This window comes from Pteropus medius, unplaced genomic scaffold (genome assembly GCF_902729225.1).
Source record: "Pteropus medius unplaced genomic scaffold, Ma_sr-lr_union100, whole genome shotgun sequence".
NCBI classification, from domain to species: domain Eukaryota; kingdom Metazoa; phylum Chordata; class Mammalia; order Chiroptera; family Pteropodidae; genus Pteropus; species Pteropus medius.
The window spans coordinates 53927685-53953670 of NW_024349800.1; the positions used below are offsets into that span (position 1 = coordinate 53927685).

The window sequence follows — 25986 nt, forward strand, 5'->3', positions numbered from 1 at the left end:
AATAAACGTATAAAAAGTTGTTGCACTTCATTAGTTATCAGAGAAATGCAACCTAAAGCCACAATAAGATACCAATACCAATTCATAAGACAAAAAATAGAATAAGACAAAAAAAAAAATACAGACAATGCTAAATATTGAAGACAGAGTAACCGGAACTCTTAGGCCACTGATAAGAAATGTAAACTGGTATAACCACTCTGAAAAATGCTTTAGGCAGTAATTACTGACCTACTGATGCTATCCATCTATATGCCCTCTGAGCCATTCAGTTTCTCTCTGAAATATATATTCGACTGAAATGTATACACTAAAGCATCAAGAATAATAAACAAAAATGCTCATAGCACCATTATTCCATGTGTCCATAAACTGAACACAATCCAAATATCCATCAACAGTGAAGAGATGAGTCACGTGAGTCACATATTCACACAATGGAATACCAGATAGCAAGGAGAATGAACTCTACAATGTGGATAAAGCTCACAAAGTGTTAAGCAAAAGATACTAGATAGAAAAATTACATATTATATGGATTTATATATATTAAGGTCAATAAGCATCAAACAGAACTGTAATGTTTAGGAAATCCAGCTTAGGAGGCAAAAACACGAGAAAAGCAGGAAGGCAATAATGCAGGCTTAGTAATTATGGGACAAGATTGTTCTGAATGATTGGTTGGTGATTACAGGGGTCTGTTCACTTGGTGATAATTCTTTAATACTGCACTTCACTGTGTATGTTATCCTTCAATTTTAAAAAGTTTATTAAAATAATTAAATTTCAGATGGACTAAGACTTAAATGTAATATTCAGACAATAAAAGCTTTGTTAAAAAAAAAGGAGGGAAGGAACTTGGAAGAATATAATCTACGTGAGAGGGAGACTTGCTTAATAATATCTGCGAAATTCAGAGTCTAAAAAACAAGATAGACATTTAATTATATGAAGAGTTAAAACTTTGTTATATTTTTTTCCATACAAAATGTTTGTAAATTGGATGGTTAGCAGGGGGTTAACATAAAAAGTGCAAAAGTTAAAATTAGAAAATTTATAGAACAAAAATGTTGTTCTCTAGTAATTAGGAAACTCAAATTAATAAGGCACTTTACACCCCTCACGCAAGCAAAAGTGTTTAAAATACTATAACATCTACTAATATTGAGTAGAGAAAAGGTATTCTCATACATTTTTCATTGATATTCCATCTGTCTTTAAAAGCAATATGGCAATATTATTAAAACTAAAAATACATTCTTTAATCCAGCAGTCTCACTGCTAAAAAGTTACCCTGGAGAATAAATTCACTCCTAGGATATTGATTAACAGACCTGTAGTGCAGCTGTACATTCATGGTGGCAAAAAACACAAAGATAAATGGCTATCAACAGAGAAATTATGCATACATTTAAAATAGAAGTACATTACTTATCTTAGATTTCAAAAACATGCTAAATGAGAAAAGCAAAATGCAGAAAATTGTTTATGATCTTATACAAAACATAAAAATGTGTATGTTGTATTTATATGTTTACATAATTATATTCACTCAAGCACTAAAATGAATGCACACAGAGAAAAATCTAGGCTGTTATCAAGACATACCTTAGGGCAGGGGTAGAGAAATTATATGAATGGGAAAAGGAGAAAGGTAGGGGAAGCCGAGCAAATAAAGTAAAAGTGCAGGAAAAACTACACCTAAGCATGAATGACATGATCATATTCATTCATTTATATTAAATTATATATATATATATGTATAATATATATCCTCAAAATATCGCTATCTTCACTTTAGGCACCTGAAATATATTTTTCCTTTAAAAAAATTCTTTAAAATTAAGATAGTCATAGAAAGATAGGTAGAAATAAAGCTAAAAGGAATTTAAACTATATAGGACTGAATGCCACTAGATGTCAGTAAAACCCTCCAAAAAATTATAGAAACAAATTAGATATAGTTTTCCAGGAATGAAGTTCCTTATACAATAGACTATAACCCTTATTAATAAAGGGGTTAATATTTACATTTAATTCCCTATTTTCTAAGCCATCTATAGTATTTTCACATTATTTTAAAACTCATGAATTATGCCCTCTATAAAGATAAAATAGTCAATCGATATGCATTTATCACATATCTGTTATGTATAACATAGAGGCAAAATGAATCATATTTATTAAGTTTTTAATAAAGTAGGAGAAAATACAAATTAAATGGAATGGTTACAAACAAGCCATTACAAGCTAATGTACAGTGGCACGTCAACTATCTAGAACTCAGATATAGCCACATGACTTAGTATCCTAAAACCAAATAAATAAATAATAAGCAAGTCAGTCAACCATCAGGCAGCTAAAGTGTGTCATAAAAATTTTCACTGAAACTCATACTTAACTCATTACCAAGCCTCTTTAACAATACACCAAAAGGTGTGATTCTTATAAAGTGGTTTTTAAGTTATCCAGTTGTTTCAGTTACTACCTCAAAGCTTGGTGTATAAAATATAACTATTTTATTATGTTCATGAATCCTATACGTTAGGAATTTGGATGTGAATGCCATGATGGACTTGGCTTGTCTCTGCGCAATACCCATGGCCTCAGCAAAGACAACTCAAATGGCTAGGGTCTAGAACAGGAGTCCTTATACATGGCCTCCCCATGTGGCTTGGGTTTCCTCACAGTCTGGATGTGGTAGCTGGACTTCCTGCATGAATATCCAGGGCACCAGGCGCCAAGTGTCAGAAAATAAGATGAAAGACACATCATTGTTTATGACCCAGCCTTGTAAGGTCACATGGTATCACGCACTTCTACTTTATGCTTTGATTAAAGCAGCCACAAACCTACCCAGATCCATCAGATCTCTTGATGGAGAATGGCAAGGTCACATTGGATAAAAGCAGGTGAGCTAACAAAGATCACTATGACGATCACTGGATAATACAATGTAACACATTCTGGCCTCTGGCCACAACAATTCACATCATTCCCACAAGCAAAATACAGTACACCCTCCCCAAGACCTCCAAAGTCTCAATCCATTATGGCATCAGGACAGTCTCTGACCTCGTCCTCTAAATCAGTCCAAGTGTAGATTTGGCTCCCCAGAAGTGGTTTCTCAAGTAGACTTCCTCTTGATCTGAAGACCTATGAAATAAAGTAGCATATTAGCCCACAGGAATCCAACATACAACTGTGGGACAAGCACAGAATAACTTCATAGGCACTCTCATTCAAAATAGGAGGCATAATCACTTAGAAATCTCTTTAGCCTGATTCCTCACTTCTTTAGGTGCATTTTCAATTTTCCATATTGTGGCAGTAGCAATTTTGCTAAATTTCTTTTATATTTAACAAAGATCTCCAGTCTCCCTTCTTCCAGTTTCCAACATTTTCCTCAGCTTCCTCAAAGCTCTCACTCATAGCTCCTTCAGGCCTGTCAAGTTTCCTTTTTCAAGGCACTTCCCATTTCTGCCCACTGTTCAGTCCAAGTTATAGCAGCATCTCCCTTCTGGTACCAAAATCTGTTCCAATTATTATTTCTATATGACAATATATTCCAAAACCTAGTGATAAAAATTATGATGCTCATAGATTCTGTGAGGCAGAAATTCAGACAGGACACAGCAGGGTTGGCTTGTCTCTGCTCTTTAATATCTGGGCCTTATCTAGACATATTCAAAATAGTCATAGGCTGGAACTACCAAAAAAGTATCTAAACATGGCCTCTCCATGTGGCTTGGGTTTCCTCACAACATGGCAACATCGGAGTAACTGGTCTTCTTACCTAGCAACTCAATATTAAACACAAGTATTCCAGTGAACAAGTTAGAGGTGCACTGCCTTACATGACCCAGCCTTGGAAGTTACACAGCATCACTTCTCTATACTCTCTGAAGAAGATAATGAGGACAGAAGATAGTGCTGTGGCTCTTCTTGGAAAATAAAATTCTCTACACCAGCTTACCAAGAAAAAAATATGGTGAAAAAACCAAAGTGCTACTGGCAACATACATAATGACAGGAGGAAGAACTAATGGCTGCAACACATGTATTTATCTTAGCTGAAATATATCTGCCCTTAAACTTGATCTTGACAGAACCCAAGTGATTCACTGGCAACTTCACTGCCTACCGGAACAAAAATTAAAAATCTTGAGAGGAAGATAACATAACCCAAAGCTACTGCAATGTACATCCACAATAACTACCATTACATTTTTCTTTTCTACTTTAAATAATCTCAAAGGATAACTTATTAAATTCATAAGCCATACATAAGCTTCATACATGTAATTTTTAAGTAGCTTTGCTATCATTCACTTATAAAATTCACCTTTTTCAAGTGTATAATTCAATGGGTTGTAGTATATTCACAGAGTTGTACCACCAATATCACCATTTAACTTCAGAACATTTTCATCACCCCAAAGAGATACCCTATATCCATCACTAGCCACTTTTCATCCCCGTCTCCCCTCAGGTAGCCTAGGTAATCAAAACAAAAGTACTATCTTTGTAATGAGTCAACTTTGCTCTGCTGTACTATGCTTTCTATAATTTCTTCCTTTCATGTTTGCCTAAGTTCCCTGGCAAACTATACCAAATGTCTTTCAGGAATCAGCTCACTGGTCATGTTTTTGTAAACCTTTTTCAACCGGTTCCTCAATTCCAGGAAGTTAGACACACTGCCCTCTGTGGTCTAAAACACATACCTTTATTACAATCCACTTGTAATGGAAATATCTAAAGAACTGGAATTTGACTTACTCATTATTCCATCTACTATATTTAATAGTGACATCCAAAATGTTTGAATGAATGCACCATACAGAATAATGTACCATTATAAAGGATGATTTAGTAGTAAGAAGATATTCAGAGATATCGATGTACTCAAGGACAAAACTGAAATTAAGTATTGTGCTATGGAAAAGCACTATGATCATATTAGCTTTAGTCGATGATTGACCACTTTATGATTAATAAATTATAAGAAAACTAAAAAATATATGAAATCCATACTTAAGATCTCACACTAAGATGTTAATGTATCAGAGCCAAAAGGGAGTATCTATTAAAATCTTAACTAAGGTTATATTGTGACATCAATACAAAAAAAAAATTCTAAGTCAAACATAGAAAAAAATTAAATATGGAAACTTAAAAAATACTGAGAACTATATCCTAACTATAGACCAAGTAAATCTTTAAAATCAAGATACATAATTTTTTAAAATCCAGCATTCTTATTTTGAGAATAAGAATACAGAAATACTTTTAAATATAAGAGAAAACTGTAATAAGTGTTTAAGTTGAGTACGGACTATCTTTGGTTGAGAAAAATTTTTTTAGTGAATTCAATTTTTTATCACAATATGCACATGGCATGATTTTTTAAAGTTGTATTACCCTTTTAAAACACATATAAACATATGCACTTTCAGACTTTAGAGATGTATACTTAAAAGTATTTTATTATGAAAAAATTTTAAGTCAAAACATTGAATATACAAAACAAAAATAATTTCCCTTAGGTGTATACAAAATTCAGCAACAATATAACAAGTTATTAAAGTGATATTATTTCAATGTTCTTATTAAATTCAGAAAAAGTTACATTATGCTACTATACACAGATGAAAAAAAATTTTTTTAATCAGACACTGAAATTTAACAAACTTAGTATCTCGTACAGAAAAATTTAGAATCAAAGTGATCACACCAGGAAAATACAAGTGGCTAAATAATTTGTCTTTATATAACAGTTTGGAGTGTTTTTTATTTCATATCAACATATAGCCTTGAAAAATACAGTATATTTGACTATCTTAAAAAACACATATCGATAATCATAATTGTTTTCACTAATTAATACTTTTTCCATTTTTATAAACCACTTTTACGAGTTTGAAAAATATTCTTTAATTTATATGAACAAAATTAGAAAAATTTAAAAAGCAAAATTTCACAATCCTAAATTTTAAAATATTTTAATCTAAGAAATTTAAATGTTCTACTGCTCTTTAAATTTTTAATCAATAGTGTCTTGCCAATATCTATAAAATAACAAATTCTGCTAACTTAAATGAATACAATTGGCTTCAAAGTAGAAAAAGGCATTATTCTAATATTGACTATTATTACCTATAAAATATAATGAAACTTAATCCTAAGGAAACATAAATCCTAAAATAAGCATGCTATTTTTTGTTTGTTGTTATCTGAAAGTACTCCGAATGAAACTATATTACTATACATACTCGATGTCATAATTTTAGAGTATAATAAAATAGCTAATGTAGGGCAAAATAATGTAACTTCGTAACAAAAAAATGAAAACGAAAGTTAGTTTTAAATTAAGAACTATTTATCTTAAAGGAAAGAAACCTAATTTAATCATATCTTTAGCTACTTTCTGTATTGGACTTTTGTCCAAATAAGAAAAATAAATAAATTAGGAATTAATTGGAATATAGATTTGTAGAAATATCACTTTGTACAGCATTTAATAATTTAAACACTGCAAATAAATTTTTGAAGTGTCATTTCTGGTCATTTCCAAACATAAAATATTATACATGAAGACATAACTAAAGTTAAAAACACTGAAAGCTAAAGGGAATGAAGCTTTTCCTGATTAATTGGTACTAAACAATTCATTACTACTACTTTGTCTTACTTTGGCGTTCAAATTCATTTCTTTTTTAACTAACAAACTCATTAACTTTACCATATTTTGTGGTACCAAAGCAAAACAACAAAAACAACCCAGTGATACAACAGTCACAGAATTTGTGTAAAGTGAGTTATTTTTCCAATAGAAGCACTCTTCTAAATTGTAGAACATAATCTTCAATATCTAGTGAGCATGGAGGAAAATGACAGAAAAGTATTCAAAGAAATTAGACTACAAAAACTAAATGCTAAATTCTCTTCTAAAATAACCACAAACTAGAGATTAACTTGTAATACGAAAAATATACACAATGTATATTTTTTTAAAAAAGGTATTTCTGGAAATTATTTCCTAACCTCAAAATAAAATGACAACAATATCAACATACTCAATATACATGCCCATGGATGGATCTTGAGAATATCATGCCAAAGGAAATAAGTCAGAAGGAAAAAGTCAAGAACCATAGGATTTCACTCATATGTGGTATAAAACTGAAAGCAACAGACAAAAAAACAAAAACTCATAGACACAGACAACAGTATAGGGGTTACCAGAGGGTAAGGGAGGTGCGAGGGAGGTAGAAAAGAGTAAAAGGGGTCAAGAATATGGTGAGAGAACGAGATTTGGCTTTGGATGGTGAACATACAATGCAATACACATATGATGTACTATAGAAGTGAACATTTGAAATATAATTTTATTAACCAGTGTCACTCCAATATATATATACATATATACATGTACAAATAATGATAAAACTGACTGTCCTAGCTACATTATGAAATTTCTAAGTTTTCCCAAATAATCTTTAAATCATCTGCTCTCTAGTTCTTCAAAACTATTTGGCTTATACTGACTATTTAGTATACTTGTGTAATTTTGACTGTCTTAACACCAAAACAATACTCATAATTTGCTCAATATTTACTTGCAAAATAAATTCCAATTCACAGGTAAATGCACTAACAAAACATCTACCCTCTACTACTAGTAGTGTTCTTGAATGTCACAAATATCCACGATGAACCAAAAATGTAAAAACAAATTAAAAACAGATAAAAAAGAAAAAATACCATGGTATGAGCTAAAGAGAGGATGGGATTAAACTGATTTCTATATGCTTTTAATGAACGTCAGTCACCTATAATTATAATATAAACACCTGTATTCTCCAGGGAATATAGTTATACAGCATTAACTCTCCATGCATTATCCATGATTGCAATTATGACTCTACAAAGTAGCAACTAAAACAAATCCTTTAGTTAGGAAAGACACCTGAAAAATATCGGAAGGTAATATGATATATAATGACTGTGAAACCACATGCAAAGAATAGTTTATCGAATAAAATGTTTTCTAAATACAGTTAACAAATTGTTGGTTAAGTGCACCACCCCTGCGCTGTTAACTTTTGACTCCTCCAAAACTTAACAGTCCCTCAGTATCCACAGGGGATTGGTTCCAGAACCTCACTCCCCCTCTAAATACCAAAACCCATGGATGCTCAAGACCCATACATAAAATGGCATGGAACAATGCACACAGTCAGCCCACCACATTAAAAGATTCTCAATCTCAGATCAAAAATACTGTTTTCGATCTGCAGTTGTTTGAATCCAAAGATGTAAAACCCGGGGATCCCAAGGACCAACTTGAAAAAAATTGAAAAAAATCCACGTATAAGCAGACACATGCAGTTCAAACCTGTGTTATTCAAGGGTCAACTGTACTTTATGGGCGAGCCACATTTCCTAAGTAATTTTTTTTTCAAATCAAGTCACAATTCTTGGTCACGTAAAATTTCTGTAGCATTCTAATAATTGTCTCCTTGGGAAATAATCTGAACAATCTAGATTCCTTTAATGTGCTTTAGTATTAAAATTTGTCCTATGCTTACCACTTTTATTATGTAGCTGGAGCATCTAAAACAAAACAGTAATTACTGGGTAGCCTATGTCTCATTTTTGCCAAACTGATACATAAATGATCTGAGCTTTCATCTCCCTCTACTGAAAAACAAGCAAAAATTAATGAGTATGTTGCACTATAATTTTCATAGCATTATGTTTAAGAATTACTCAAGACTGTATTTTGAAAATTCCTAATACAAATAAAATTTCTTTTTACTTGATTTCTGAAAGTCACAATATAAAAGGTAAAGAATGAAACATGGCACAAATTACATGTAAACTAAAACATATGCATATAATTATATATGTAGTTTAACAAATAAAAACATATTTTCTTAAACAATTAATAATATGTATCCACTTCGGAAAAATACATATAACCTATTCTAGTCTTTATTTAAAACTATAATTGTTTCTTACTCATAAATCCTATCTTCAAAATAGAAATTTAACCATTAATCTAACCATTACACTGCAAATGTGTATATGTGTATTTATGTATACATTGTCCGAAAAATTTCAGTTTCTCGCAGAGCAGCATCAGAAATTTAAGTTACTGTTTCACAAAATATTTTCAAAACAAATGTAGTAGCTTTCTTATGATGATTACTGATATTTCTCACAGTGAGCATTTATGTACCAGGCACTAGTGAAAATGCTTTACATGCTGTAACTTATTTAAATCCTCATACCAGCTGAGGGAGTAGTTATTATGATGATCTGCATTTTATAGATGAAGAAACTAAGGTCCAGATAGGTTAAAAAGCATTTACTACCATGCTAGATTCAATGCTACTGATTCATACAGCAGTATCCCTAACTACTCTTATATTTTCAAAATTCATTCTGACATTTTACACACCTGTCAGCCATTCCCCTTTGGATGTCTAGATATTGCCTCAAATTTAAGATATCAGATAAAACTCTTCTTGAAAACTGGGTTGCCATTCCAGATTTGTTTCGAAACTGACTTCCAGTTGAATAAGCAACTGCAGGAAGGTAGCACATATCAACATCAAGTACTGTCTCATGTGCAAAGATTGACTAGATATTTTTTTACTCTTTTAAAAAAGTTTTACATTCTGTAGTCCTCATAATGATCTGTTCAAGGACTTCCAGAGAAGAATGAACAAGCAAGCAATCAACCAACATCAACAAACACCTTCAAAACCTTCTGAAAAAAAGACTCAGAACTCTTGTTTTTGAGAAAAATCTACGAATAAAAACAATTACCTTCAATAATTATATATTGATATGTTATAGTAGGCTGAAACTATAGGAAAGTTAAGCCAATTTTATAAATGTAAGGACAGCAACTTCCATAATTAAAACAATACCTGGGCAAGATAAAATAAGTGCATTATTTTTCTAGGACATTTCAAACGCAAGAACATTTTTTACTACTATATTTCCTCTAAATTAAGTTTAGCACAGAATTACTGTGACTCTGTATGTATAGTATGAACTCCAAATACAGGAGGGACAGAGTCTAGGAGTTTTCACGCTTAAAATCCGGAACTATTTTCTCTCACAAAATAATTCAGAAAGTTATCCACCAAACCCTCTAAAACAGTGTTTCTCAACTTTGACTGTTTATCATCTAGGGGAGTTTAAGTCCTAATGGTGAGACCATAGCCTGACCAGTTAAAACAGAACCTAAAAGTGAGACCTAGGCATCGAATTTTTGAAAATTTCCTTTCTTAATTACAATGTAAAGCTCAGGCTGAAAAGCACTACTGTGGAGCCCCTTTTCTAAATTTTTAATAGGCGAAACGGTTTTAAGTATTGACGTCTTCAACCGAGAAGAACCACTAAAAACCATGTTGCCGTATACATGGAGCGCCTGCAGGCTATAATGACAGCAAACAGCCATGGTTACTACCACCCTTGGAGGAGTAAGAGGTAGTAGGAGATTGGATAGTATTCAAGGCTCTTAAACCAGTTTTTTGATATTTTCTTATTTAAAGAAAAAAGTGGCTACAACAGCAAGTATATTGGTTGATTCTCAGACCACAAAACTATGTTACTTATGTTGTCTCAAAGTTATGATTTTTCCTTAAATGAGACTTCAAAAAAATCTTTTTAGAAGTATAATGTAATGTTTGCTTCTCTGCTCTTGCAACAGCTACTTTCACTTTAATTCACTTATTGATTCACTGTGTGCTGGAAATGAAGGAGGTGGGATGGAGGTGGAGGCCAAAAGTGAACTCTTAAAGAATTTTATGGGAAAAACATAAAGAAGGTAGAAATATACACAGGTAAAGAAACAATCTAAGAAATAACAAGTACCAAAATGTATGTGCTGATGGCCAAAAGTTTATAGAAAACTCTTTTTCAAATAATCTACTTTTCAAAAGGCAGTATAAATAATGAATAAAAGCAGACTTTGGAGTTGGAGACATCTGAGTTTAAAATCTCACTTCCTTACTTACCAACTTTATATCCATGGGTAAAATTTACTGAATTTCCCTGGGCCTCATCCATAAAATGATAACTTTTGGGGAGGGAGGTGGAATTGTTCCAATTCCTGATGCTCACGGGTGAGGCACTCTCCTACTACAACACTCCTCTATTCTCTTTGCTCCCTTACTCACCAGGACTACGGACAATCTGATTGGTCCATTTAGGAAAAAAAAAAAGGTATGTTAGATTAGCCTCTTCCTCTGCCCTCCCTTACCTTTTGGAGATGACTACACCTCAAGCTGTAAGTTTTGGGTAGGCCCCTTGTGTGAAGCTCTCCTCTGTGCCCATGTGGGTGAGTCTAAATTAATGAATGGTTCAGTATTTTTCAGTTACCGCTGACATTCAATATTATATTAGTTTCAGGTACACAGCATAGTGATTAGACATTTACATAACTTATAAAGTGTATAAGTGATAAATCTAGTACCCCCAATACCATACCTAGCTACTACAGTATTATTGACTATATTCCTATGCTGTACTTTACAACCCCGTGACTATTTTACAACTGCCAATTTGTACTTAATCTCTCCACCTTTTTTCACCCAGCCCCCAAATCTCCCTCCCACCTGGCAACCATCAATTTGTTCTCTGTATCTATGAGTTTATGTTGTTTGTTCATTTATTTTGTTTTTTAGATTCCACATGTAAGTGAAATCATATTTTAAAAAGAATGAAATCTTACCATTTGTGATAACATGGACAAATCTAGAGAGTATTATGCTAAGTGAAATGCCAGACAAGAGAAAGATAAATGATTCAGTACTGATATACCTATTTGCTCGTGGATATAAGCCATATTCATCAATATTGTTTTTTGGTTTCTTCTAAAGGGGATATTTTTCTCACCAATTGTCTTTTTCCTTGTCTCTCTCTAAAGTGGTTTAGAATTCAAAGAACTTGGGTACTAATTATTAGACCCCATTATAATCTTAGTATTGACCAAGTTTATAGCTGTAGTAAGCTTTAAATGAGATAATGCATATAAAACTCTTAGCACAATATCTGGAACACGGTAAGCACTCTACCATAACTGCTACTACAATAATAAAAGACTCGAAAATAAAAAAGGAAAAAGGACCAATTTTAAAGCATTTATCAATTCATTATAAACATCTAAATATGAATTCAAATGTAATGCTCTTTCTAAAATACATCAATAAAAACAAGAAACGTCCACTCACTGAAAGAATGTAAGTTATCATTAGTTATAATACAGAATAACACACCTTTCTAAAGTCAGAACATTCTTTTTATAGCCTATAAAATGTTCAGTAACTATTTCATACAGAAAATGAAATATAATGTGCATCAGCAAAATGAGACAATGCTATAGCACATACTACATTTAGAATCAGTTTGATGTCTAAAAGTTTTAAGAGGAAATGGGCTAGTCAGTTTATTCTATCAATTTAACCACATTAGCAATATGCTACAAGCACATTCAAAAAACCTAAATAAAGATATACTTCATCTGATAAGAAAAATATAAAATAGAAAACTGATTCTTTAAAGCAAGCCCAGGAAGCTCATTAACAGCAGCAAGATTAACTTGAAATCTATGGACCATCAGTTTTGCAAAACTCTTGAAATTATTTGTAAAATGTCACGCATGTGTACATGCGTATGTGGTTAAAATCCTCTACACTTATTTACGAAGGTTACCATTTAAAAAAGGTAAAGATAGTAGAGCATCATTTTACCATTCAAGTGATCACTCCCAATTTATCTATTTATTCAGACATTCTAGTAGGTTTTCTTACAGTATATTTTCAATCTGGATAACTTCAGTACATATTAACAAACTTTTAAATAATCAAAAATAGAATCTACAAAAAATAATCTACTTTTTACAAACAGCCACTTACCTTTTAAGTGTTCTTCTGATACTTTTTCATTAACATGCGGTGCTTCTACTGTTGTTTTCAAGTTCATTGTGTTATTTCCCCGTATTCCTTCAGTTGGTAGCTTTTCAAAAATGTTTTCAGTGCAATTGGTGTCATTCTTCAAACTGTTAAGTAGTTCCCAAAATGAAGCTGCTGCACACTTATCAAATGCAATGGGACTTTGGGGATTATGTTTTCCACTATCAACCTTCTTCTTCGGTGTTAAATTTCTAGAATATAATCTTTTACTAATATGGTTTTTCCTTAAGAGATTCTTATAAACATCTTTCCTCTTAATAGTTTTCTGCTTTGTTACCTTCTGTTTCTCAATGCATGTACAATTTATATTTTCTCTTTTGTAACAATTTTGATCTAACAATGGGCAAACAGGCTTACCCTGTAATTTATATCGGACTGTAGCAGATCCAGTAGCAGTAACTGCATCAAGATGATATGAACCTTTAGAATACACTGCAAGCCCAGATGCAACTAACATATCTGCCAAATTGTTTTTCTCATTAATAACATCTACTTGCAGTTTTGTTTCAGAACTATATTCCTGAAACTGAAAAACTAAGCCTGGTTGACTCAGGAATTCTTGAAAAAAACTTTTGGCTTCTTCATTCCAGTATTTTCCTTTAGCAGGTAAGATACCATATAAGATACAAGGATAACTTAGCCTTGGCAAATTCAAAAGTTCCTCAGGAATAACTTTAAGATTTTTAATATATGAATAAGGTATGTAAATGGAAAATCCATAGTCAATTAACACAATAAGTAAAGACTGGTGGGAGACTTCAGAAATTTCTACTCTATTCCACTGATCTTCCAATTCATATTTGAACAAACAACCAGAACCAGGAATTATGTGCTCTTGAGGTACTGTTTCTAAGTTTTCTGGAAGATCAGAAAGCAACGTAAAGAGAGATTTCATTGTGTCAAAGAAATCTTCTAACTGGACAGAGAAGTCTGATGGATCAGAAACAGCAGTGGCGATGCCAGAATATTGCCTACCATTTTGGAGTTGTGCCCAAGTAAATGATCTTATTGTACATGATGACACAGGAGTCTTAGATTTCAAGTTGAAAATAATTTCTGAAGATCTAAGTTTGTTTTCTTCAATATGAACTGTACTTAAATTTAAATATTCCAAAAGTAACAGGCCATCTACCAAAATTTCTACTTCCCAGGCAGAGTCTAAATATTTCAAGAAAAGGATGTTTATTTCCGAACGAGCAAACAAATGCACAATGGACTCAAATGGCATGTTCCTAAAATTTTCAAAACAAATCCACTTACAAGGCACAGCTTGTCTTGGAATATTTCTGATATCATTACTAAGCACCTTGGTATTACATAAAGGCACTATTTCATACCAACCACAGTCAACTAAAAAAACTAGCAGTGTCTCATCGACACACTTTTTTTCTACTTTCGACCGATACCATTTCGAAGTTTTTTTAGATTTCGCCAAACATTCTAAGCCTTTTTCAGTATTTTCCATTGTTAAGAAAGAGGGATTTTTTACTTCTTCAGTAATTAATACTGTTAAATCCGATAATATTTTTTTATTTTTAGATAACTTCACATAAAATGTTCCACTTTTTGAAACATGAAGTATTTCAGCTTTTTCAAGTTGTCCAGGTTTTAAGTGTTCAAAAGGAATATTAACCAGCTGTTGGCAGGATGGTTGAAGGACCACAGAACCATCATATTCATCTGATCTCCCCTTCTTCATTTCATGATCATCACCAGGGCTTACCTTCTGAGAGACAATCTGAGGCATTTGCAGTACTGTTTTCTGTAGCTTTGAACATGCTGTCCATTTCAGTAGTTCATTAATGACACATTTTTCATCACAAATTATATTTACTTCCCATTTCTCCTCATGCTTTTTCAAAAATTTGCAAGAAACTGTTTTGTTACTTACTCTTGAAGCAAAATAATCCACAGTTTTGCAGTCCCATATTTCATTAGGCTCATTCCACTTTACTCCACTAAGAAAAGAATGGATTCCTAGCTTAGGAATAGTTAAGAATTCTCTCTTAAGTTCATAAATTTTAGATGTGTTTACTACTGCAGTATTACCATAGTCAATAAATTCCACTTCAAAAGAATTTCCTGGCAAAATTTTCTTAATAACTGCTCTGTAAATGGCATTGTCAGTAGAGTATTCTGCAACTACAAGATCTCCCACCATATGTTTAACTGATTTTCTCTCATTCACTATATTCGCTCTTCTTTCATTTAGAGCATCTGCAAGTCGAATGATTACATTTTCATTCTCGGCAAGCTGAATATGGAAACTTGCTGGATTACTGATATTAGAAACATATCCTTTAACTTTGGCATTCAAGAAAATTTGAGGTTGAGGAAGGTCTTTGATCTGTGGTCTCATAAGATTATATGGGTTTTGTGAGGCCGCTTGATTTAATTCTCTGATAAAAGACTGTGACATAGCCCTTACTGATTTCTGGCCCACATCACTTTCATCAAGAGTATGTGCAGATCCAGAGACAATTTTTATACCTTTATTTTTAAGTCCATCATTCAAAGATTTCTTCACTTTGTTTTTTGACACAGGTTCGATTTTATAACAAACTGATGGTTTCAAAAGTCTGGCATATATACTTTTGGGATTCATTAATTGATCTATTTTACTTTCAGAATATGTTACTAGACTAGTTTTATTTATCATACTATGGTGATAGTTATTTTCTATTTTGCCTTTCAAAGAAACAGCAAGTCTCTTATTCTCATTTATTTTATGACCCTTTTCTACATAGTGTACTTGGTCACCATGTTTTTTTCCATATGCATGAAGCAACATTTTAATTTTCTGATTTATATGTTGATATCCATCATACAATTCTATACCAAGCTGGCCATCTGACTCCCTGGACAATATTATTGCCCTTAATGGTTTTCCTAAGAAATTATCTTCAAACCACCTATTGATTTCTGCTGGAATATCTACATCTCTAAGATCTGACAAAAAACACTTAATAGCTTGCATAGGTGTAAACAGCAACTCTGGAAACTGATCTGAAATAGCCCTCAACATACTTTCTTCTACTAGTTGCTTATTTCCAAAGTCTACAAAATAGACCAGAAAGTGAGATAATGAATCTGTTGGCATTGCTAAACCTCTATAAGAGAGACCATCTTCTATATATTTAGATATACACAATCCCATTTTACTAGAATATTTTGGACAATTTTTGAGGTTACTAATCTCTGTGATTTTTGTTTCTATCATCTCTAGATGTTTATTATTTCTACTAAGTTGGCAATAAAACTTTTGGGGACTATATATATGAGATATATATATTTCTTCCTCACTTCCAACTTTCAAATTGAAGGAGGAATAACAGTAACTGTAAAGACTCACTGAAGATGGGAATGGCTTTGATAATGTACTATACTGTGCAGAGCCGTGACTAATAAGAAATTCTTTTGCACTAGTAAATGGAGCTTGTAAATCCACTAAATTACATAAATAGTTTGGATGTATAAGAACTAAAGCATAGATGACACAAGTCAATAACCCTCTAGATGAAGAAATAAAATTACCAAAGTCTCTGCATGCTTGTCTCGTCCAACTTAATAATTTACAACTAATGGGTTCGACTAAATGGTTAAGACTACATCTGAAGGCTTGACCTTCTAAAAAAAGAAAAAGTGGGTTAATACCACAAAGATCTTTAATTAAAACTCTTTCCTGGTAACCATAATCAACAAATACTATGTCAACTTCTTTCTTTGATGCTTGAGTCAAAACAGCAGCTCTGTACCATTTCCCATCTTTGGAATACTTAGCAACACAAGCAATCTGCCCAATCTGATAAGGATCAGAATGAATGCTATAATAATTCTGAATTTGTTCCATTAGTAATTTTAGGTCGTCTAACTTACACTGGAGCTGGCATGAAAAGTCACCGGGGCCACGATAATAAGAACACTTAACTTCAAGGACTGTTCCTGGTTTAAACATATATTCTTTATAAGGCCATGGTGACCCAGGTCCCACAGATAAAGTGAAAGGATTTTTTAAATTTGAGAAATTAACAGATGGGGACTTTAACAAAGACAAATTACTTTCTTTTAGCTTATTTGAATAATGCTTTTTAGGTGTAGGTCCTACAAGAAGGGCAGATAAGACCTTCTTGATACTACCTTTGTTTTTGGATTTTAAATTTAACACTGAATATTCACTTACGAATTTTGGGAAACATTCTGGTTCTACTTCCCAATATTCTGCATATCCGGCTTGTACCATAAGAGAGACAACATCAATATTTTCTGATGCTTCAATACTCTGAATATTGACAGTGTACTTGTCATCTTTTTTTGCTATAACTTGAAGCAAAATTGCTTTGTTCAAAACAATTTTTTTAAAATAATCAACTGCTGCCTTCACCCATAAATCTTCAACAGGAAATATATGTGCAAGTGAACAGCACATGGCTAAGGCAGGCAACTCACAAAACTCTGGAAGCAAAATTTTTACATCAAAAAATGGTATGGAATCAGTATTTCCATAATCCAAAAAATAAACATTAATCTTATAACCATTAATTTCAGTGATGACAGCTCTGTAAAAACATCTGTCCTTGCTGTATCTAGCACAACAAAATAACCCAGGTTCTGGATTTCTTAGAATCAGTTCATCATTTTCACACAAATCATAAAATTTGTTTATATTTTTCATTATATCTTGAAATTCATTCTGATATTCATTGGTGCGTACCCAGAAATTGGATGGGTTTAATACATATGCTATGAAAGCTACATAGGCAGCTTCTGTTTCCATTTCTACAGTTTTAATAGGAAAATCTACTTTCAGGGTGTCTTTTTTATTTAGAGACTCTAGCAACCATTCAGTATTTCCAACAAAACTCTCAATTGCAAAACCATTTACATCAGAAGCACTAGTCTCTCTGAAAATATTAGAGATTTTTAAATCAGACACTGGACAAAGTTCTTGTGTGGCTACAGTCTTCAACAGACATTTAGAATTAATTGTAGACTCCAGAGTTTGTAATGTTACATAATATAAATGGTCATCCTTATTGAACCAATCAATATGCGCATATACTATCTGTCCTAACAAGGCTTGTTTAAATACACTCAATTGAAGTTTTCTTGCATCTCTATCTGGACTGTGTAAACATGTCAGAGAACATGGAAATGAAAATAACGGTACTAAAATAAAATCCTGTTTAAGTTTCTTTACATGAATTGAGGGTATAGCCTCACTACTGCCATAATCCATAAACCAAATTTTCACTTGATTATTGGGCAAGAGCTGCTGAAGAATTCCTCTATGCCACTGTCCGTTTATCCTTTTGGCAACACAAAGCAGTCCGAAATTATCACACATAGGACTACTTTCTTGACTGATAATATCATAATGTAAATTCATACATACTGTCAAGTTTTCTAACTCTGGAATCCATTTAATTAACTGACAATAAAATTTACTTGGGCTCAATGCAGATGATACCTTTACACTTTCAGTACTGCCTATTGACAAAGATGGCTGCAAATTATCCAGAATATGTTGGATATCAAGTAAAGTATCATTATTATTTAATGATAATTCAGGTCTCGTATGCTGTATTAAATCAGGCATTTGTTGTGGGAATTCTTTTAACATTGTCACAATAAGACGAAATGAATCCCCATCAATAAGTCTTCCTAATTGTAATTCAAGAACTTGGGATATAATTTTTGGCACTTCAATTAGAATCATTTGAAGAGGCAAAATAGCTTGTATACAACCTTTCATTTGTAGTCCTACCAATGACTTGAAATAATTCAAAGCCTTAGAAGACCATTTTTCTCCAATTGGTAATATGTTGGCAAAAATGCCAACTACTACACGTGGTGGTAGTTCAAATACGGTGCCACAGGCTGAAGCAACCCGCATACTATCAACTCTTAGCTCTTCTCCGCGGTCTATGAGGAGCACCGTATAGAGTTCGTTTTTCTTTTCCAAAACTCTTCCTCTCTGCCATTCTCCAGACACTCTTTCTTCTACCAAACAAAATTCATCAATGTCCACACTATTTTTTGCTTTTGGAATATGCTGTATTTCCCTCTGCAATATGTGGTAGTCAAACTCACATTCAATATTATTTCTGCCTTGAAATTTCACAAGAATATCCTTGGGAAGACATTCTATATGTGATATTGTCAAATCCACATCTAAAAATGTTGGTAATAGAGATGCAGAATCCATTTTCTAAAAAGCAAATAATAAGTACTAATCAGCTTCTGGACTAACAACTGTCAAAATTAAATGAAATTAGCCTATATAAATTTAGTATGCAAACATGAGCCTTAAAAATAATTCTATGCCTGTATTTATCAAAGTGAACATGTTAATAAAAATTATAAACACTGGAAAAGATGGAGAGAGAAACAAAATGCATCTAACTGTTCATTGCATTTCACGCTTTCAAAAAATTCTATAACCTAGAATAACCTAGAGAACATTAAAAACAGGGAGACTATACACTGTAAAACAAAGAAGAAACAAATTTGTACTAGATACAAATTTTCCAGAAACAAATTTCTACTAGGCATTAGACATGGTGTAACAAAAGGAAGCCAAATAAAGCCCACGGGAAAGCTCCTTCTCCTCCTGTGAGAAAACTACTTTCCCTCACGCAGACTTCTTCCGACAGCCCATAACTCAAAGGGGTGAGCAGTATAAGGAAGGGCAAATGGAGAACCAACAGAGGACACACTGTTTGCACTCCCCACTCTGTGTCAGCTATCAATATTTAAACACCATCGGCACCATCACACAACTCCAGGATTCTTCTTTGATTAAGGGCAGCAGGCTGAATCTTCGACAGCCCCAAGGAAAGCCAGGCATTGAAAGACCCTGAGGCAGGTCAGATATATCCAGGCCTTGTCACTGGCATGGCTGGTCACAAAAATTACGGAGGGAGGAAAAGGACAGAACAGAGGCAAAGCTCTCTACTATATGGCTCTGCTCATTTTCTCTAGATTGTTAAAATTTTTTAAATGGCAAGGCAAATATTCAAGAGCTATAAAATATTCTCCAAATTCAGGCAAGAACCAACATCTATTGTGACAGGACACAGCTCAACTCCTGTTTGACTCTGAGTTAACAGCTGACGATTATCAATTTCTTTTCACGAGGACAGGAAAGAGAAATTGGACCTAAAAAAAATGAGGGAACAACTTAAAGGAAACCAAGGAAATACTCCCCTGAGGAAAAAGCAAAGAACTGTTTTTCAACAGTCTGATTCCTGTGTTCAAAAGATCAAAAGCAAATAATGAATTTTTATATGACTAAGTAGCTATTAAGATGCCACATCTGAGATTAGGAAGAACTACATACACATAAGAAATTTAATATTGCATGGGGAAAATTAACACAAAAGAAAAATAAATAAAGTAGAAGAAAATTTTGAGAGAATATTCCAAAATTCAGAAGAAAACAATAAAAAGATGAAAGAAGAGCATGGAGGACAGGAATATAAAATCTTATCAAAGTATAAATATTATCTCAGAGATAAAATAACAGGAGACCTTTATAAGTCTTAAGACCCAACTCTACAAATTGAAATAGGCAACTGGAAAGCTAAAGAAAAAGATAAGATTTAGGAACATGTGGGTCCTGACTGTGGTTTTTATTTCATCCTAGATAATTAATTTGGTGTGCTCATCATCACAGTGCAGTCTGTAGAGATTCTGGGCTATGCTTACTCAATCCTGGAATCTCTAAAAATAAGATCAATGGGCAGCACTCTAAAGACTTGCATTAGAACAATCCAAAACACTTCAGGACAAGAAAAGCCTTCTCAAGCCACCAATATTAAAGTCACAGGCCTTTACCCAATTTCCATACTTCAGTTTACTGCTTCAATGAATGAAGACCAGGTACTCAAGAAAGGATCCTGTGCTGGGTTATACCAAGAACCTTCCTTTTGGCATTCGCCAAAGGGTCACTGGCCACTCATGTGAGTAAATGAGAAAAGGGAAAAAATATATACAAGTCTTTCAGGAACCACCACTCTTTTTAAGTAGCCAGAAGAATTCCTTCATTAAATGAAGGTGGTATATGCAAGATAAGCCAAAGAAAGCCCAAAGACACAAGAACACTGCATGATCAGGTTTCTCAAACTACTAGAAGCCTACTCCTCTATCCTGCTATCCACCCCCCGACCCCAAGCAATACAAATGGCCTCATGAGGAATTTCACAGCAGAAGGGGGAAAAAATATGAGCCTGGTTTGCACATGCTCTCACCTTATGCCAGGAACCTCAAGAAACAGACTGCTGAAGCATTGCATCCCAACCCAGGGGATGCCTTGCCCGAGAAAAAACGTTCACGAGACTACCAGTTTGTCTACTTTCTCTGAAGAAAAAAACTGTATGTTAATTGGCAATATCTAATAGTTTCTGCAGGATGATTAGTAATTCTGAAGAAGACTGGAAGATTTATTTCAAAGAAGTCTGCAGTGAAATATGTGGATGAGCCTCTAAGAATTGACACATGAAAAGAAAATTTGTACGTCTCACGCGATGCTCACCAAAGGTCCTCACTATGGACCAGATCCTTTTTTAGGCAGACAGAATAACCTATTCTGTGGATGACCATCAGCCTCCACCTACTTCCCGAATGCCTGCTCAAAAGAATCATGAAAAGAGTTCCCAGTGTCATGGATAAAGCTCCTACCCTTGTATATCTGAAGTTCAGACTGTAACAACTCAGAAAAATTAGGGAGAAACATAAGCAGGAAATTTAAAACCAAACCAATTATTCTGTACTGTAGACAATTATATCATCTAAAGACAAAATTTTAAATCAAGATCTCCTAGATCCAAAAACCTTTACTCAATATTATATCCCTTAGAATATTACTATACTCACAGAAAGTACTTACTCTGTGTACACAAGACTGGGACATCAGGAAACGTGAGTTTTATTTGAGATGCAATTATGTGAAATTTGAGGAACTGTTTGTTTTTTCTTAGAATCAGAGTCTAAATCTGTAAAATGAGAGGGTTGAATTAAATTAGGGTTTTTCAACCATTCTTTTTACAGCAACAGCAGTAAAAATCCTTCTTATCCTAATATAAGCTGCAAAAAGTAAATAGAAAACATAAAACATCTACAAATTGCATTCATAAGCAGTGTTCTAATCATTTCATAAATGTATACAATTCACTTATTATAAAGTCAGTAAATGAGAATAAAACCATTCTGATGAATGCGGTCTTGCAGCAGCTTCATCATATAATTTGCATTATTGTATTTGATAGCAAAGTACTGAGCAAATCAGGCTCAGACATATGAAGCAGTTCCACTACTGCAGATGACCAGATACAGACAGCTTCGAACAATGAAATGGTAGTGCCACAACTTAAAAATAAAGTTAATCTGATGACACTAATTAGTACTCATCTCCGCTTTCAAATTTAGTATATCATATTTGAATGTTTTATTTCTTTTTTAAAAATAATACTCTATTTTAAGAAATTGAATTCCAATCAATAGTTCACAAACTTCTGAAATTAAAATTAAAAATTTACAGAATCACAGTTCTCATAAGGTTTGATGAAAATACAATCTGACACTATTAAAATTGACATGAGAAGTGCTTCCTATATTAAAATCTCCTGATTCTATACAACACACATAATAGATGATGTTACTCTTATAAGTTTTGGGATCTTTCTTCTATGAATTACATCTAGTAAACCTAGACTAGTGGGGTCCAACAGAAATATAGTTGAGCCATATATTTATATATACATATTATATATAATATATATAATTTTAAATTTTCTAAAAGAAATTTAAATTTCTTTCCTTATATTAAGAGCTCCTTAATAATGCTTCAAAAAAATTTTAAAGATTTCAATACATTAGTTTAACTGATCTTCAATTTAAGACTGTGATTTTCAGATTAAAAAAAATTAAGATAAAAGAGACTCAAGACCTTGAATTTAGGTTTTCTGATTCAGTCCACTTCTCTATGTATATTACTCCCACTGTTTCACACTGATTTTTCAACTAAACGAGAACTAAAAGTGAAAGATACTAATCCAAAACCAAAAGTACAAACAGAAATAGGCACCCTTCTGGGTTAGAATCAGCTTATTAATTCTTCCTTTTTCAAAATTTAAGATGGTTCAGGTAAAACTCTGACTAGTCCTGATAAGGTTACCAAGTTCCAAAAGACTGATTCCAGTTAAGCATCTCTGCCCCAGTTTTCATCAGCCTACTTTCTCCAGATATTCAGAGTGGTTTCTGGATTCGGGTCTTTAAGGACACTGATATAGTGGAAATAAAACTGTTTAGACTATTTTTAATCTTCATATTTTAAAATCCGGGCTTCAATTTGTTAACATGTTTTACTGGCGTAGTCCTCAACCAGGGGCAATTCTGTCCCACAGGGAACATTTGGCAATGTCTAGAAATATATGCTTGTCAAAACTGGGCCAGGATGGAGGTGGGGGTTGCTACTGCCATGTAATAAGTAGAGGCTGCTAAACATCCTACAATTCACAGAACAGCCTCCACCAAAAAAAAAGAATTAGCTAGCCCAAAATGGCAATAGTGCAGAGGCTGAGAAACTGCTTTACTGATCACAAAAGCAAGTATCAGACAGATAAAAGAACTAATTTTTTTAACTACCCAAAAGAATTAGAAGAAAATATGACAATTTTTTTCTAATCTTACATTAAAGAAGGCTTTCTTCAAGAGAAAAAACCTAGAAGCTACCAAAAATGGAAAATATTAAAAATTTTAAAACCACAGGCAAAAATATGAAGCTATAACAAAATTAAAATCAATATAATCTACCACACAAAAGATGTGCTCAGGCCAAATATCTTCAACGATCCTTGAGTCCACTTTTTTGCATCATACACAACAATCCCACCAGGAAAACCAACTGGGTTCATCTTCAGAGCATATAAAAAAAATCTCACACTTTCTTCCAGGTCTGCTGCTACAATCCTGGTCCAAACTAACTTCCTTGGTCAGCCATAATACCTAAGGTTACTAATTTGTCTTCCTACTTCTATCCTTAACCCCACCCCGTCCTTACCCATGACTATTCTCAGCTCAAAAAAACAAAAGCTGCTCGTTTTACTCAAAGTGAAAACTAAAGCCATCATAATGGCTTATGATGTCCTACAGGATCTAAGAACCCCCAACGCTACCAGGACCCCCACCCCTACCCCTCGCCACCACCGCACCATTTTCTCTTACCTTATTCCTATTACACTCACTACACCTCAGCCACAGTGCCATACCACTCCTTGAACCTGTCTCTGGGTTTGGGACTTTTTGCTCCCACAGCACAGCTTGCTCCCTCATCTCCTTCTAGGTGATTCATTCCCTAACCCTCTATTTAATAAACTGAAAACTTCGCAATGTAGCATCCTCTAGGCACCTCCTTAACCTCTTTTCTCTGGCAATGAAAAAAGAGTTCTCTTAAACCATCACTTCTCAAGTATCTGTTCTCGGGACCGTTTTCTACTCCTAAAAATTAATGAGGGTCCTATTATATACTAAGTTGGTGTCGCTTCATTGCCAAATTACTGTTTAAACTCTGCTTCCCAGTGTGATGGTATCAGAAAGTGGGATCTTTCGGAGGTAATTAGATGAGGTCATGAGGATGGAGCCCTCATGAACGTGATTAGTGCTCTTACAAGAGTCACGAGAGCTTGCTCCTCTCTGCTCTCAGCCATGTGATACAAGGAGAATACAGGCATCCATAAGCCAGGAAGCAGACGGTCACCAAACACCAGATCATCCAGCACCTTGGTCTTGGACTTCTCAGACTACAAAACTGTGAAATAAATTTCTGCTGTTTAAAGGCCATCCAGTTTAAGGGATTTTGTCATAGGAGCCCGAGCTAAGACAGACCCCAAAGGCGTTTATATGTCTTCTGTTAACATTTACCATATTTAAAATAAAAGCAAACTTGTAAAATATTTATTTTAAAATAGCAATATGCCCATTAAATTAACAAATATTTTCATGAAAGATAACTACAATTTCAAAACCAAAATATTTAGTGATGAGTGACTCTTACCTTATTCCTATTATACTCATTAGGTGATTCATTCCCTAACCTTCTATTTAATAAACTGAAATAGTTTATTATGGTTTTAAAATTTTTGCAAATCTCAATGTCTACGTAACAGAAAATAGCTGGATTCTCATGGCTGCTTCTGTGTGTTGCAATAGATTGTTTTGGGTAAAGTACGTGAATGACACCTGGCCCCACATAGATATGAGTTAGAAAAGGGAGGAGTATTTTAATAGCCTTTTCATATAACTGAGGATAGTCTTTGATATTTACAAAAACTCAATGAGTGCTAATTTCCTAGAAGTTATTTTAAAATGGAATATTAAACACATAAATGAACTCTCAGTACTGTTACCTTAAAATCCCTTGGTCTATCTTGCATTTTGAATGGGATTTCTAATATGAATGATTTTAAAGACACTACACTGATTCATTTGAAAATATTGATTCGGAATTATGCACGGCTTCCATATATTGACATATTCCATTACTGAACATCTCAAAATCGAATTAATATCACGACCAACCTCATCAGAAAACTCAAGCTATTGGGAAGGCATCAAGCTTGCAGTAAGAAGCACAAGTTTTCCGACTTTCTAATTTTGCCTTTAAAGCTTGGATTTTATCATTGACAAATACTGCCAGTTGTTTTCCTTAAAGTGTCAAACTTGCTTAACTAGTTTTCCAAAAAAAAAAAAAAAAAGTCTGCAAAATACCCAAATCTGAATAACCATAGTTTGTTATTGAAGTAAAAATGAAACCATACAATGGTTGTATGCCACTCAATGTAATCTCAGCAATAAAAAGGAACAAAGCATTGACACACAGCACGACATATATGAATCTCAAAAGAATTACTGGGGAAAAGAAAGTTAAGAGAAAATACACACCATATTTCACTGATAATGGAAAAAATAAAACAATAAGCATTGCTAAGAGAGTCAC

The 25986-nt window shown here is 33.4% G+C and overlaps 1 protein-coding gene across 18 annotated transcripts in view; it reads right to left on the bottom strand.

The window, feature by feature from the left end:
* TDRD15 (tudor domain containing 15) overlaps positions 1-25986 on the bottom strand; it is a 635306-nt gene that overhangs the window by 558153 nt on the left and 51167 nt on the right. For 12 of the 18 annotated variants that reach the window (XM_039887748.1, XM_039887740.1, XM_039887737.1 and 9 more), the window contains 3 exons: positions 21880-21985; positions 12936-19200; positions 7342-8703 (listed from right to left, as the gene is read on the bottom strand). In XM_039887748.1, coding sequence (XP_039743682.1) covers positions 8600-8703; positions 12936-19200; positions 21880-21903 — 6393 coding nt within the window. In that variant the 5' untranslated portion in view covers positions 21904-21985 and the 3' untranslated portion in view covers positions 7342-8599. Of the gene's footprint in view, positions 1-854; positions 3157-7341; positions 8704-12935; positions 19201-21879; positions 21986-25986 lie in introns of those variants that run through there. The other 6 variants (XR_005658332.1, XR_005658334.1, XR_005658333.1 and 3 more) reach the window with 3 other exon arrangements.